General features: G+C 29.1%; 1 protein-coding gene across 1 annotated transcript in view; it reads right to left on the reverse strand.

Moving 5' to 3' along the window:
• Positions 1-17977, reverse strand: part of LOC132926847 (SRSF protein kinase 3-like) — a 44923-nt gene that overhangs the window by 694 nt on the left and 26252 nt on the right. The window contains exons 2-9 of the mRNA XM_060991255.1: positions 9060-9278; positions 5462-5549; positions 4585-4779; positions 4314-4461; positions 2370-2468; positions 1897-2021; positions 1511-1618; positions 704-866 (exon numbers count right to left, since the gene is read on the reverse strand). Coding sequence (XP_060847238.1) covers positions 704-866; positions 1511-1618; positions 1897-2021; positions 2370-2468; positions 4314-4461; positions 4585-4779; positions 5462-5549; positions 9060-9278 — 1145 coding nt within the window. The remainder of the gene's footprint in view (positions 1-703; positions 867-1510; positions 1619-1896; positions 2022-2369; positions 2469-4313; positions 4462-4584; positions 4780-5461; positions 5550-9059; positions 9279-17977) is intronic.

A 17977-nucleotide genomic window follows, 5' to 3' on the forward strand; every position in this document is an offset into this window, starting at 1 on the left:
ACCACCTTTCCAATACCTATTAAAATGCTATAAGACTATAATATTTGTTTTAAATTTTCAAATCTTAAATAACTAAAAATTGTATACATTATTAATTACAAAATAATTTGTAAATTGGCAGATGTCAACATTTTACGATGTATAGAGAATGCTAATATAAATTTAATGAAAATTTTAAGTATCTAAAGTTATTTACTTTTAGATTATACTCGTAAGAAAATCTTAATTAATTTTCTATCAAAAATCCCTTAAAAGTTAAAAATTAAAGCATTTTTACTGTTCTAAAAAGTTGATGACTAACAGACAGTAAAAATCTCACAAAATTAAAAAATCAATAGGTACACTAAATACTTCACTCAGAATCTAAAATAGTTAATTATTATAATATAGTTATAAATATAGATTTAGAGTCTGTTATATGTTTAGATTTATTTAATATTGAACAACTTTTTTACAGACATGGTATATCAAAATAAAAACGATAGCACGCAGTAAAACTTCTTTAATTTTTATTGTGCAAATCTTATCTATAAAATATAAATGTAGTCTTCCTGATTTTTTCCCATTTAAAATTGCCTACATAGAATCCCTTAAAAATAAAACTTGCAGTGTCTTCTCAAGTGCACATGAACGTGATTTATCAAAATCGTGTAGCGTTATAAAAACAATGAGTTTATGAGTTGCATTAAACCATTAACATTACCGTTGGTCCTGAAAAAGCTGCTGGAGTGTTTGCCGCTTTGAATTACGTACATCGGTATTTGGCCTAAGAGCTCGATTATGTGGGCTATATGGTCTTCGTCTTTGTTGTAAGTGGCCCCAGAGTGCGGGTCGAATAAAAAATCACCGGTAGCCAACTCGAATGCCTGAAAATTTTAACATTTTTCATTCAAGTGTTTATTGTTCAAACCTATGACCTACAAACTACAATAAATATGTATAAATGTATATTATACGTATACATAGATTGTATATACGATTTATACGATTGTACATTATAAAACTACCACTACGATATATAAACATTATAAACGAGTTCGAAATGTAGGTTTTTCAACTGCAGCGGAGTTGTTTTTACACATATCTTACCATATTGTATGTTATGAGAGCTTGCTTACATTTTGTTAATAACTGTTTAATAAATAATGTAATATATATTGTTTTCAATTGAAAATGTAAAAATATCTACTATTTAATGTATAGTTTTTAGTTTAATACACAAATCCGGAATCCCATAAAGAGTTTTGCAAAAACTCCCTCAAACAAAACTATATATTGTAAAACCAATTAAAAGTTTTTCATTACCTACATTAAATCATTACAAATATGTATTTATTTAAGAAATACAATATATATTAGGTATTTAAGTATTTTTTAAATGTATTATATGTGTGATAAAATATTTCTAGGAAAAGGTTTAAAGTAATTATTTAGAATTTTTTGGACACAGTTGACAAATATTCATACATATATGTATAATACATTATATGATTTATATAAGCACACAAACCAGACAAGCTGTGCTCCAAATGTCCGCAGGTGTGCCGTACCCAGCACCTAGGAGAACCTCCAGACTTCGGTATTGACGTGTTTGAATGTTTTCTGTGTAGTGATTATCCTATGAAAAATAAAAATAATTATAACAAATTTTGTCTAAAGAAATTATGTCTATTTTGCAATACTACACAAATACATATTACATATGTATAATATTCTCAAGGTGAGTATTATAATAATGTGTTACAGCATCAAGTGTTCAATATGACAGTTTAGGATTTATACACTCGATATTAATAGCCACAAACATTAATTTACGGTGAACATAATAATATTATTATTTAATGGTGCAAATACCATCACGCTATTAATAGTTAAGATATAATATATAATTATTACCTCCCAACAAGCGTTACCAAGATCAGCTATTTTGATATTTACACTTCCCAAATCATCCAACAATTCGTATAATCTTTTGAATTTACTAATTTTTCTAAAATAACAATTTGATTCGGCATAACTCTCTAGATAAAACACACAATGTAATAATATTTTATAAAACAAATATAATAAATAATAATAATTAATAATATTATAGTTATTGGGACATTAGGTAAATACTTTGTAATTCGTTTTGAACGAATATATATAAAAATTCACGTAGTTGAATATTTTTCCCAGATTTTTAATGAACAAATCAGTCATCATAATAGGTATTACCTATTTGTACGCACGGGAACTAATTTGAAAAGTTGTTTTAGTAAGTAATTTTTATCAGGAATCAATTCGTACACTTTATTTTGAAATTTTGATTTTGGAACTAATTTCGTATTTCCCGCTCGTTTAATACGATAATTCATATTTATACTAACCGCTTTCCATATCCAACGATTGTTCCGATCGAATTCCATCTAATCGATAATTACCCTGTAATCTTTCATCAGCGTTATTTTTTCCATTTTTTCTGTTGCCTAAAAGTAAAATATATTTAGTACAATTATTTTACATGAAAACTGATTTAAACTCATAAAGTCATAAAATTGTATGTATTTAACTAAATGATAAATTAATATCTCATCTATAAGTGTGTATGGAAATGTATATATTAGTATATGGCGGTATAAGAATAAACAATATCCTAAAATCATAGCAATTATACGCTTTGATGTAGATACTTTTCTGTCTTAACTCTTCAGTATATTTACTTTGTCTATAAGTTATAAATTATAATCGTATAGTGGAAATCAAATATAATATTATTATTTTAGTCCAGTCAAACTCAAAGTGGGTGATAGCATTCCCCCGTAGGCGTTGATATAGTCTTCAGGGGGGCGGTATAAGACTCAAAGACTACTGTTTTTAAAATACACTACATACGGTAAGCTTAAAACATTTTGGGGACTGGAAAATGTTTGATCCTCAAAATGGGCGGTGAATGAAATAAGTTTGACGACCTATGTTTTAGTTTATCGAATAATATTTAAGAGGGCGTCTGCATGTGCTGTCTTTGTGTTACTAACGTACGCCATAGCAAACTTGAATTAAGCAGAATCCATTTTATGCTGTTTGCTTTAATAGTAGAGTAAATTTACATACTATTCAACCTAAAGGTAAGGATGTTATCTTGGAAAACACGTAGGCATTTATTGATATTTTAATTTTAAACTGAGTTGTATAGACGTGTAGGTAAATATTCAAACTTTAAAATTAATATACCAATAAAACCTACGAGATGCCCTAGATGATATTCTTACCTTTAAGTTTGATTAAAGGTCAATTGATTCCAATATTAAAGCATGAAATGAATTCTAATAAACGCAATTTTACTATATTGTACGTTAATAAGACAGAGAAATACATGCGGTAACGACATCCTTAATGATTTTCAATTTGAAATATGTATTCAAGTAAAAGCGTATAATTCACACCGACTAGCGAGATAATTAGAACAGATATAACCTTGGGTAAAACTGAGATGTCAAGACTTTCATTAGAATGAAAAGTAATTATTTTTAAAAATATTAAATTTATAAATATATAATTGCTTACATATATTGCTTATAACGCCTAATAAAGTCAAATTCCTGGGAATATTTATTTTCGTAATACAACGAAATTATAAGAAATTATACGTTATTTTAAGTATTTTAAATTTATCACAATTATTTTCGGTAATTTTTCCTTCACTTGTCGAAAACCAAGTAATTCAAAAAATATAATTTTCTTTTTAGTAATACTTTTAAAGCACTAACTGCTTCTGTTAAAAAACATTAATACACAAACAACCAATATAATTAAATGAATAAACCGATAATTTACATTTATCTGTAGAATCGTGGTTTTTATATATCTAATGTTTTTCTTTATTCATTTTGAATTGATTTAAATTTTTCTCCGGCCAAATCTATTTATTTACTTTGGTTTGATGACTCTCTGATAAATCCTATTAAGGATATTTTTAATTGTCTGCCACTCGACCTAATATATACATTACGTTCTAAGAATTGTTGGTGAAAAATTTACTGTGCTGTAAATCCATCATTGTTAAATAGAACTTTCACGACCCATTAGAGTTTGTGTCCCAGATTTATAAAGAATACATTCGTATTCAGAATAAATACCTACCAAATAATTTTATCCCTATAGTAAATATAATTTGAATAATAAATTGAAAATATAAATAGTATTTAAATACTTTTATTTGAAGTTCAAATTAAATAGAACGCAACGTGTAATGAACATAATATTACACAGTATATTGTTATGTTGTGGACACATTGGCACATAGTATTATTATATTATATATGTGTACTTACGTAAGCTCAGTATAGACATCTGTTTGCAACTGTTTTCTGCTGTTAGCTTTATGTATTGATGTTGTGCACAAATCAATATATTCTCAGGCTTGATGTCTGTGTGAATTATGTGACAAGTCTCGTGAAGGTATTTCAGTCCTTGTAGCACCTAAATATATAAATATACACAACAATCGGTATTATGCATACAGCGTAAATGATACTTGTATGATGCGCGCAGTTCGTTGTTATATTCTTATTTACTGCGAACATGTTCACTCAAACAACTTACTTGTCTGATGATATGTTTTACCAAGTACAACGGTATCCCCTGGTAGTTGGTCCTCTTGATGAGCTTCAGCAAATTGGGTCCCAATGCCTCGAATACCATAACCACGTGCATACCCCGTAAACCGTCTATTCGGAAATCGTCGAACAACTGAATGATCTTCGTACGGTTTGTATCCAAATCTCGATGACGATAAATCTAAATAGTGAATAATATAATTTTATTATTATTATGATAACTAGGGCTCGGAAGTTGATGACCTTAAAAACATTAAAAAATGACCTAAAAAAATGTAAATATGACATAAAAATAACAAAAAATGACCTAAAAAAATTACAAATATTAGTTTTAAATTAATAAAAATGAATTTTTTTAAAAATTGTACTCTATTTTACTATACAATTCTATATACATTTATCAAAGATTTCAAATTACTCAAAATATGACATAAAAATGACAAAAAATGTTCTTAAAAACTAACTAAAAAAATTACAAATATAGTAGACGTAACCGACGTTTTATTTTTTGGCATTTCGAAAATATTACGAAAAAATAATAAAATTTAGGTACTATAATATTCACTACAATACGACAACGACGACTGTAATCGGTGAAATAAAATCGGATAGGTTCTAATTTTAGTCCGTGGTAATTTCAAAGTTTTTAGTAAGTTATCGGTATAATGGAAATCGACAAGAAACAATAAGAAGTGAACTAATGTGAAATCAATAAAAATGACTAAAAATGTGGGAAAATGACCTAAAAATGTCAGATAACATATTATTATTTCCGTGGTATAGAGTATATTAAATATTATTAATATTAATATGTATGACGTATGTGGTATGTAATATGTGTACGAGTTCGGTGACATACTTACACTTTTTAACATTCGAATTTCATCCAACGCACTTTCTGTGTAATCAACTGCGGATTTCACGACCTTGAGAGCTGAAAAGTTGTGTGCCCTATACAATGACAAAAAATCTTATTATACAAACTTAGAATAATTAAATTATTTAGATTTTTTATGCCCTACTGTCGAGAAAACTATTACGTTAAATATCTAGCTTATGCTGTTATAATAATAAGAATTTTAATTTTAATAATAACAGGGCTATATTTTTCAATTTTTGTATACAAAATCATATTATTTGTAAAAAGCTTATTTAAATTATATTTTTATATTTTTCAGCATTTATTTTTAAACTTCATTATTACCATATATATATATATATATATGTATATATAAGTTAGTGATATGTTGTTACCAATGTATACAGTAGACTAAACAATTTTAAATAACATTTAAATTATATTATATCACTATTCTTTTATTTTAAAGAGGTAGATAAATTGGCTAACCTTGATAACGTTTAATATTATTTTTGTAAACTGAAAAGTAATTTGAAGGACTACAAAAGGCATTTTGTAACTGTAGCAGTGTTAATATAGCATATAAATTCTATTTGGAATATCAGAGACCTGTTATTTAATATTTTAGCCAAATAAAATTAAATTTAGGTAACGGCCTGTATTTGAAAATCAACTAGAATGCATTTAAACAAGCCTTACCGATAAAATATCTAAGTTAGAGAGTTTATTTTAATAAATAATTTAAATCGATTAGTTTTTATTTAAGGTTCAAAACAATCGCATTCAAATATTATAATCAATATTATTCTACATCTACATTCATTTAATGCGACATTTTGACCATTAGGAAGATGATTTGAAATTAATTATTATTTTAGAACAAGTCATAATTTATAATTTTGAAATATTCACTATTGTCTATAATAATTGATTATATTTCGAAAGTAATAAATTATTGTCCTTATGTTTATTACTAGGGTTAGGAGTTTATTGTACATGTTTTTAACGAGTAATGAAAATGTGATGAGTTACAAATTTGTTTGAAGAAATTTTAATTAAAATCAAGCTTTTTTTTTTACATATTTCTTAGAATTTAATATATTTTTTTTTGTAAAATAAGGAAAAATTAAATAACAATAATATCGTTTAATAAAATTGATTTATATTTCTGTTAATTTTTACTTTTTAATAACAATTATAAACTAATGGAAACTAAATGAATACAGCTTACAGGTAGTTTGAACAATGTAGAAGCTCAAAAACAAAAAATTCAAATAGTTCAAGGAGAATAGGATTGGTAATACAGATAAAATTAAGTAAATTTAAAAAATATTTTATTCATAAAAAGTTTTTAAGAATTTTTATTCATTGGTAAATTTTATGTCAACTTTTTTTTATGTATACGTAGATATTATCTACAAAATAAGTTTTAAATGCATTACAATAATTAATTTTGAATTCTATATTATCTAGGTATATATGAATGAAAGATGATAATAAATAAATGATTAAATAATATTTTAGTATTATATGAAATTAAAAAATAACAAATATATTTGTATATTATGATATTTGATAGCTGATTCATATAAGTACATAATTAATGACATTCTATTAAAAAAATATATTAATAAATCAATGTTAAATAAATTAATAATCTGATTGATAGTACTAATAAACCACTAATGCAAAAAATGTAATGTTTTATAATTTTTTTAAATAAAATATTCAAAGTTTGAGATATTAAAAACATCACCGTAATAATTTAAATAAATAATCATTTAAACAAGTTTCCGAAGTATGCAAATCCTTTTACAACGTATTCTTATAAATATTCTCAGGACCATTTTAATTATGAGTGACGGATAAGGTTTTGAAACAATTAAAATACCTACTATGTTACGATATTTAGTTTTGTTATTCTCGTTTTCACCACGTTTATATTATTTAATATTTTAAAGATACACGTAATAAGTTAGTGGCTTCCAAATTTAAATGTAAAAACGTGGTTATTCCGTCATGATCGGAATCGTGCACCGAATGAATGATAATTTTCAAAATCTTGAAAACGATGAAAGTATTATTATTCCGACTGTCCGCAGTTATATTATGTTTAATGTGTACCATGACGACACTATATTCAAAGTCCGATAGTTCGTTTTACAACTTTACATATTATGCGTTATATAACTTGTGAATATACTAACCCTCTGTGTATTATTCTAGTGTCAGGTACAGCTGTACAAGACTACAACAGTGTATAATATATGTACTGCGGCAGTCTCGTCTACACACCGTCTAGTACTCTAGTATCATATACGTATTCATATTATATAATAGTAGATTACAAAATACAAACAAAGTAGATGATAATAATAACAAATTAGTAAAAAAAAAAAAAAAATACGGTCTTCTTTTAAAATCTTCCTCTTTTTTTTTATAATTTAATTTAGGTATGGAACTTTTAAAAACTACACTTGCGGATCACTAATATTTTCCTAATGCAAATGTATAAATTAAATTAATTCACGAAGACACGAACACAACCAATACGATGAACAGCTTGGCCGAGAATCATACGTTATAGTGTTTATCACTCTACTATATATGCAAACTATATCGGTACCTATACCAAAAAATCACTTATAGGTATCACTTATAAAGTTTATTTTTTTTGCAGCAATATTATTACTTATTATTTCTACTTATAGAACGTTTGGATTATGTTTATTACATATGGCCACAGCAATGACTAAACAGATAATAAAACTGAACATATACCTATTAGGTATATTAGTATAGATCTTATACCTTATGAGTCTATGGGTATTAGCCATTAAGTAATACAAACAAAGTAAAAATTGTGTTGTAAATATCATGTTGACAGGTTATAGAAAAAAACTGGGATTTGTTAGTGGTTACCGTTTGTTTCAAAGTAGAAAAAACAGAAATTAGGAAAAAATACAGTCAATATAGTAGAGAAATGCAAATGCTTGAAGTTCCAGAACTTTTCAGAAGCAAAGACAAAGCCCCGTAGTGTTTTACATTTTTTTAGATTAGTAACATTAGAAACTTTTTAAACAGTTTTTACAGACTTACAGTTATAATAATTTTATTTGCATATATACCTACTCGTATTTCAGTTTCTAAAATTGTTTTTAATATCGTTCATTGCGTATCTAATATTAATATAGTTTTCAATATTTTGTTACCATCACACTTTTTAATAATTTTTATGTTTTTTATTTTTTTTTTATATCTGTATATGAATGTAACTATTAATACATTTTGTAAAAATAATATTTTAATAGATGGACAATATTCACTACTTAAAATACTAATATATTACTAATCATTTTTTCAACTACTTTAATACCCGTATATACTTTTACTTCTTTCTGGAATATGTTTGAGGGGTTTGATGTATCAAAGCCCACCCCCTATTATTGTTTCTATACGCGGCTAACGAACCTCCGTACAGGCACTAACTTGTATTATATACGTATTTATATCGCTGTATATGCCTTCGGAGCCATGATAACTGCGCAAGTTGCTCGAGTAATAAAATACGATGTATTATTATATTATATTATTATACTCACACGTCGTCCCAAGAGAGCCAAACGGTAGAGAAATGACCCCAACCCAGTTTCTTTATTATGTGATAACGGTCGTTGATGACAGACCCCACACGGACTGGAAAATAGGAATTCTCTTTATAGTCCAACGGCTCGTCCAGGTCCGAGTCTGATGATTTCAATAAGTCTTCAGGGTTGTTGTCGGCAACGCTTTTGAACAACTCTGATTCGTGTGGTTCAGACCTGTAAGCAGTTCGACCAGTTACAGTTGTGTAATATAATTTGTATAACTTTTAAACAAGTCATAATATGATGATGACATGATGTATGTTTATTAGATTAATATATTATACAAATGTATATTTGTATGTATAGGTATTTTTTATAAAAAAAAAATAATCAACAGCTATATTTCCACAGAATATGTTTGTACTATGAATATATTCTCATACATTGTGTCACTGTGTACAGTAAATTATTATTTCGACTCGTATCTAAGAACTAGGCTATTGTTATTGTTAATATTTAGTTGTTTATACAAAATTTACGGGAATTATCCCGACCAATGATCGAGAATATTCAATAACAGCCCGGAGTATCGGCGGATACGTAATACACTAATACGTATTACACTATTTACACTATATTACGTAGCCTTAGGCCATTAGTTGGTCATTGATTGTTGTTTGTCATAATATTTAGTTATCGCCGTCTTTCGTGTTTCGTATTTGTTTTTTGTTCTGTGTTTAGTGTTGTGTATTTTATTACTATTATACTGTCGGTGTCTATTAGTCTACTGCTGTAATATTTAATTTTACTGTTTTATGATGTCTAGCTAATGAAAGGAATATTACTGGCTATTTTGATACAAGTTGCTCTACTTTTAAACACTCGGTGGATGAAAAAATTAGTAAGATCACTAAGATCATTGCAGAAAATCAAGTTGTGGACTTACTGGTAATATTTTTTTTAATAAAGTTAATTTCAAATGTTTTATTTGCGAGGGAAATGATAATATTAATTAAAATTATTGTATTAGACTGTTGATTTCAACGTTCATATGACATTGGTTTTTATATTAATAGTATAGTACTATTAGTATAACCATACCTTATATTTTTAATGATAAAATATCAATAACATCCCCCTTTCCATATGTCAAATTTATTTGACCATCATTGATCTGGAAGTATTTGTGTCCGATAAACACTAATTTTTTTAGGTTTTATTATTCGAGGTTTTAAAAATGTGTACTTCACTGTACATATTATTATGTAAGTAAAATATTATTTTCAGTTACCAGAAAATCCCATGGGTATGTACTATATATTAAATATGTTCTTGCACGTATTTTGCTCGAGCCTCTCCCCTGAAAGTTACATAATATATGTAGGATAGCTATGGGATATGTAATGTAGAAGGAAAGAGAGGAAGTGGAAGATCAATGAAGAGATGGATAGACAGAATAGATAATACGTGATAGGAATAAAGGTGAGGTAGGGGATAAAGTCATAGCCATTAGATAAGATCTATGACAAAGATGATCCACACTATGTATTATAGTTGTGTGAAAATTTTAAGAAAAATAAAATATATAGATCGGTACTTATATACATTATACAGAGCATAACTATATTCATTTATTTAGTTGGATTTAAAGTATTTTACAAATTTAATTACAGGCTTAATATTGTTAAAATACACTAGTTTTGTAAAAAAAAAAATGTATAAATTATCTCCATATTATTAATATGTGGGGGGCATAAAAAACAGTATACTAAATTGAGACTTTGGGACTTGTTTTGGATATTATAATTTATAGATAACTGCGAATCACAAACCTACCTACTTGGGTCTTAGACTACTCATAAATGATATCCATTATTTCAAAGTAAATATTGCACAACTTTATTAAATGGCTGATATTATTACTTAATTAAATCTCACTGAAAGAATCAAACATTTAATTTTAAATATTATTAATTGTATACATATAAATTATATGTATTTACACATTTTGATATTTTTCAAAATATGAACTTAAAACGTTTATAAAAATAAATTTTTATGTACCTACTATTTTTGATATTTAAAATTTGCAGTAAGATAATAAGAATAACTTAAGGGGAACTTGTATATAATTTTCGAGCTGTTTTCACAAAAATGTTATTTTATATAATTCGAAAAAACTAAAAAAAGAAAAATTTTAAATGTTTATAAATGGCACAAAAATATATTTTGTAAATATATCGCCTCTAAAAAATACAAATAGAACATTGTTTTGGAAACTAGTCTCAGTTCTTCATTTTTAGATTTCTACCATGAGAAAATTATTTTTGTTTTGAATTTCCAAAAATACCAACTACCTAGATCCAATTTTCTACCGTAAATTGCTTTGAAAGTTAGAGATTGAAACATTTTTTCTTTTATTAGAATAGTGTCTTTTGACATAAAAAAAATACATTATTGTAAAATCAATATACAATCACATTATATCCACCAAGAATCTAAAAAGAAATACATAACATTATACAAGATTGAATATCGGAAGTACAAATAATATATTTTTTAAATTGAGATTTTTCAATATTTATGGACCTTTATTGATGTATTTATTACATGGTGATAAATTGGTAAATAATTTATTTATTGTAAATTTATGTAAATTTAATAGTTTTCACAAAATTAAATTAAGGTGTTTTATAAGACTTTTGACAACCAAATATTACGTTTTTTTTGAACAAAAGTGTAAACACAAATATGAAAAATAACACTGTTTTTATTATACATTACTCGGTTTTATAAATTATAATAAATAATGTGTTTGTTGTATTGCTTTAAAATAATATTACCTACTCAAAGTACCATTGTGAAAACTGAAAATAAATGCATATTATGTTACAACAATAATTAATAATGTGGATAACTATTAAGAGATAGTCCTAAGACTAAGTGATACCATTTTTATAACTACAAATTGTTATCACTATATCGTTCATAGTTAACATTAACAAATTTATTTATTTAATTGTTTTTCAGAATTAAATACAGAATAAAATAAAGATAAATAAAGATATACTTTTGTGAACTGTATTAATTGATAATAAGATGTCACGACTCATGAATAATGAATATACCATATTATCATTTCTTTTAAATACCTCCAATTTATGGAAAACCATTAAGTACAAGGAAATCATCATATAACGTTTGTTTATAATTTATTCGTATAATATAAGGAAAACAGATTTATAATTTTCAATGGTTTTAAGTGGTATAAGAGGAGTATATATTGTATGTAAATATAATTATAGAATCTCCGCAATTCTTTACGGCAAATTGTTTGTCGAATAGCTGCCACTCGCATAGAATTTGATCACTTAATAGCGGCTTTATAGGTACTCTATAGTCTATACAGTATACATATTAGCCATAATACATAATATACACACCTTCCCGTCAACTATATTATACTCTTATGCCCGCCTCCTGTCAAAGTTTAAAAGCTCAATGCTAATTGAATATTACTTGATGGCAATTAATTATTCAGCCATTAAAAATTGTCATTAATTATTAATTAATTGGATATAACTTTGTGTAAAATTAGCGCCGTTTTCAATTTTTAAGGGACATTATTAAACAAATTTAAACTATTTCTTATGAGTTTAGGTAAACGAAATATTATATTATATTATATTATTACCTGTGGATCTATAATGCAGTAATCATTTAAAAAAATAGATTTCAAACTAATGTGTACAAAAATTTGAAAAATTAATATGATGATAATCGGACTCATAATAATACAGTTCATAGAATTTTAATAAGACTGTCTATTTACTCTGATCCAATAATACTTAATTTCTTACACGTTACATCGTGTAATCACACAAGTCAATTTTAAACTTTTAAAGCCTAAATTTCATCTTTGAGATTCCAGTTTATAAGGTGTTTGTGCTGTAGCCAATCGACAATACAACAATAATTAATACTTAATATTAAAACTTAATTTCTAAAATGTTCATAATATTGAACACAATATAATTTAAATAGATACTAAATAGTATTTACTATTTTGACGTTCGAAGGCCTGACCTATTATAAAATGCGAGTTTCAGGCTAAGTATTCATGGTTAGTTGTTGCCAATAACTGTGTCTAAAATACTATACTAATGTAATATTTGGAACAACAATAACTCGACATTAGGTTAGGTATTTTTTACTAATAAAATAGTATAACAACGGTCTATGGCACAAATAACTTATTAAAATAATACTCATAGTAATTACTTATTATAGTTATTATTCAATTTTGATTAGTTTTTCTTCAAAATAACATATTCATAAAGAAAGTCATTTTGGTTATTATTTACCACTTTACGCGTTACGCATATACACCTACTATTTTATAGGTAATATATTGTATTGACTATTTGACTGCGTTCTAAAAGCATTTGATCAATTATTCTCAAGGACTTCTAGCTGTTACTATTGCAATACAATGTTCAAGTAAAAGCCTCACGATATATACCATAACCTTTTCGTATTCAAATGAATACTAAATTTACAGTAGAATAAGTAAATGAATAATATTTGTTTGTAAATATAGCTAAAAAATAATATTTTTGTGGTGATGAAAATTGCGATAAAGGTAAAATATGTACATATTATTTTTTTGCATAAATTATAATAATTATTTTACATCAAATCAACGTCAAGTGCCCGACAATATTTATGAAATTGTGCAATAATAATTTTAGTGAAACTTTGTATTTCTTATTTGTATGGTATAAACCAAATGGCCCAAATGGCAAGTAGTAACAATATGATAAAAACTGTAAATAATAGCGAGATCTATATGTTATGAGTCGTGGTCCAATATTAAATGTATGGATTTATTTCGGGTCGTTTTTAATACATTTTGATGCTTAATGTATTACCTATCTATAAGACATTTAAAGTATTACAATTTATCGAAATATTATATAGTTAATATAATACAATTCAAACACTAACGTGTAATAATATACGCTTTAATATGGCTTAAGTGTATCAATTTCATTGTACCACCCTATTGAATTATCACAATGGTGTTTTATTTTTAGATAATCAGAAAAATGCACTATAGTTAAAATTTGTAGTGCTTGAAATTTTCGTACCATATTAGGTGACGGCTAAATGAAAAATACTATTTTTTGTATAGGATCAAATAAGTTATTATATAATATATAGGTGTAATGTATATAATAAGTAAACATATATTTTTAAAAATTATAAATACCATTAAAAGGGAATAAGTTAATTGGTGTCTATGTTCTGACATTTTTTATAAAATCGGATATTGTAAATCGTAATTTGTTAATTAAACCGTATCGTGAACTATGAGGTAAAATAAATTGTATAATATAAACAGTTGTATTACGATATAATTAGCTAAAATCGTATAATAGTAGTTATTTTTAAAAATTGCAGGTCGACCGCGTACCCAGTTATCTTAAAATATAGATTAAATAAAATTGTTTAGATTTAAGTATTTAACAACCTCAACTTTTGATAGAATATATTAATAGAGCCCATAGGTATTTTGACACGGTAATTTTTCTCTTAAATTGTACAACGCTATAAGATTTTTAATTAGTTGAATGCGTATTTTTTCATTTAATTCTCATCGATGGAAATGATCCAGGAAATTTCTGGTCTAGTAACAAGTTTATTTCAATAAAAATGATGTAGCTGAATTCTGAAGCTTTGTATACACTAATTTTACGTTATAAAATATTTATACGAATACATTATTGTTTGTTATTTATTTTTTTTAAATACGTTTAATAATTTTAGATTTTGAACGGAGTGATGAATGTATTAATTTTACAATGCTGTGTGGTTATTTTTTATTTATTTATTTTTTTTGTGTCTGTCATCACGCTTTGGAGTACTGAGTAGTATAGTGTTTTGATTTTTGGCTTCAGCCTCTCTTTGAAATGGAAATTGAATATAATTGGTATTTTGGTAAAGTAGTTGGTACTGTGGTAAGTAAAAAAATTCCAGTAGTTTTTAAAAGCGTTTTTACGAAATATGTCAAAATCACGAAAATTTGCAAAGAATTGTGAAGTTGAAAATGCATAACATTTTTGTAATTTATATCTAACGTTAAAAACCAAACCCAAGGTTCTCCATGACTTTTTCTTCAAATACCTAACTGTAAAAAAAAAAACTCCAGCGTCAATATAAAAAAAAAATTTGAGGAGCATATGAAATTAATTTTTTTACGAAATTGAGTAAAATAGCGATATATTACAATTTAAATATAGATAATAATATAATATATCCTACTAATTATCCTAGACTGACAAATCATCTCCGTACAGAATCGTTTTTTCGATGGTACCTGTCATTGCATTCAAATTTAACACATCCATTATAATTTATAGTGACCTAATTCTCCATCTCTATTATATACAGCAGAGCGATACCCACTCGTTTATCTTTTTTTTTTTTTTTAATTGTTTTTATACAATTTAAATCGCTGTAAATACTAAATTGTAATGATTTACAAAAAAAATGATAAAATAACGGTAAAATTGAAATTGTTATTTATATTCACTTAACTAATTTTGTAATATTTATTCCTTATTACCAAACAGCCTTTTAGTCTTACACTTTTACACGAATAGAATTTATGTATAGTTTCTAAGGATTTTGTAAAATATACAAGTAACATGTATTGTGTTATGTAATTATATGAATTAAATGGTTCTTATATAATCATAATATGTTATGTCACATAAATATATCATGTAAATACTAAATACAATATATATGTGCATTGTGCATATATGAATCTTTTATCCGTTTTAAAATGTATGTATAAGATATAGGTAGTGGGTACACATTAATGTACATATATTGAAATAAATAAAAAGCAATAACCGATTGGCTTTAAAAGAAAACAATGGGATGCGCATTATTTTAACGTTATAGGCAACCGTCTGAGAAACACGGGGTACGAAGCATATTAAATAATGTACCTATTGGTAGTGTTATATTATGTAAATTATTAACACGTTAAAATCTCCTAGTTCCGGACTAGGTACCACTTTAAACGTATAACCGTACACCTACCTAGTACCTACCTACCTACTGGTTCTCAATACTATATTATAATAAATACTTTTGTGCGGCACACCTATTTATCACTAAGTTATTGCGGTTACCCCGTGTAACACCTGCAGTATTTTATGTTGATCATTAAGTCTGTTAGTATTGGTAGGCACGAGCAAAGGTCGGGTTGGTGGGCAAACAGTGATATATAGAACCGCGGATTACCGCCTATATGTATAATACGAGAGTTTCCTGCAGAGTACACGCATTATTATTATTATTCAAACGATTGTTATTGCGCGTATCAGCCGAAAAACACCTAGAAAATAGTCCCGACTAACGATCTCGGGAAAAGCGGCCTGTGCGGGCATTCATCTTTACCGCTGTAGTAGTGGCGCGGCGGATCTGATCTTCCTGCGCCGGTGGTAGTGCACGTGATTGTCGGCGCACGTCTGCGGCGGGTGGCCGCCGTCGTTCCGTAGGCCGTCCGCGGAATCGGAGTCGCGAGTGGTCACGGGTTCGGACAGCGGGCCGCCGGGATAGCGGTGGCACGCCTTGCGCCTTCCGTCGCGGCACGTCGCCGGCCGCACGACGTGCACGCCGCAGCACGCGGACAACGCGTACACGACGGCCGTGAACGCGATCAGTTGGCACGCGCACGCGGCGGCATGAATCAGCACCGCGTCGGCCACCGCCGATGTCTGCGGCGGCGGCGGCGACCCCGCACCGCCAGAAGCGTACCACGCCGCGGCAGCGGCCGCCGCAATGGCCACGGCGAACGTCGCGGCCGCCGTCGTCGTTGACCGGCGTCGTCGACGACGACAGCAATGACGCGCCGCCGCTCTTCGCTAGGTCGACGGCGAGACAAATGTATATTTTATTATAGCGCGCACGGCCAGAGCTCACCGTCCGACGGACACCTCCGAAGAACGGACATTTTTCAAGCGGACAACATTTCGCCGATCCGCACGACGATATAATATTATTGTTGTATGTGGACGATGACGAAACGATAGTCGGTCGTGTGCAGCAGCAGGAGCAGCAGCAGCGGCAGGTAAACGTTGACCCGCGGAGTCGCGCGTTTACGAAGAGACGACGGCGCGACTACGACGATCGGTGTTTGTCGCGCGCGCTTGTACGCGTACGGCGTGGACGGCGCTTTTTCGCGGACTGATCGTCTAAACGACCGCCACCGCCGTATAGTCGTGTACTCGTGTGTGTGTGTGTGTGTGTGTGTGTGTGTTGGCACTCGCGTGTTTTGCCCGGCAACGGCGGCGGCGGCGGCGGCTATGCCAATACAATATATATAATAATAATAATAATATGATATTATTATTATTATGTGACGCAAACGTCGCTCGCTCGTCCGCCGTCAATGTCGCCGCCGCCGCTCCGCCCGGCGCGGCGCCCACACGCGCGACCGTTATTTATTATCTATTTAAGACGGTGCGTCGCCCCTGCCCAACACTGCCCCTGCGCCGGCGGGGCGCGTGCCGTGTGTGTGTATACACTGCATCGGGTTTCCCGCAAAGCCGCGCGCACATTACAACAACAACAACAACAACATTGTACGGCGACGGACGCGCCCGTAGGTACATTATATTTTATGATACGCGCGGGACAGGTGAGTACGAGCGCACCGCCGCCGCCGCCTCGCCGACGGTAAATATTATTTTACACGCCCGAAATGAGATATTATATTATACGAGTTTGGCGTGTCACGGGGGCCGAGGAGCGTGTCGAATGACATTTTTTTTTCCCGTTATTAATTTTATTATACAACAGTCGTCGTTTTCATTACGGGAAAAGGCTGCCGCCGCCGCCCGGTCGAGCAAACAAAA

Source organism: Rhopalosiphum padi, chromosome 3 (assembly GCF_020882245.1).
Source record: "Rhopalosiphum padi isolate XX-2018 chromosome 3, ASM2088224v1, whole genome shotgun sequence".
NCBI lineage: Eukaryota > Metazoa > Arthropoda > Insecta > Hemiptera > Aphididae > Rhopalosiphum > Rhopalosiphum padi.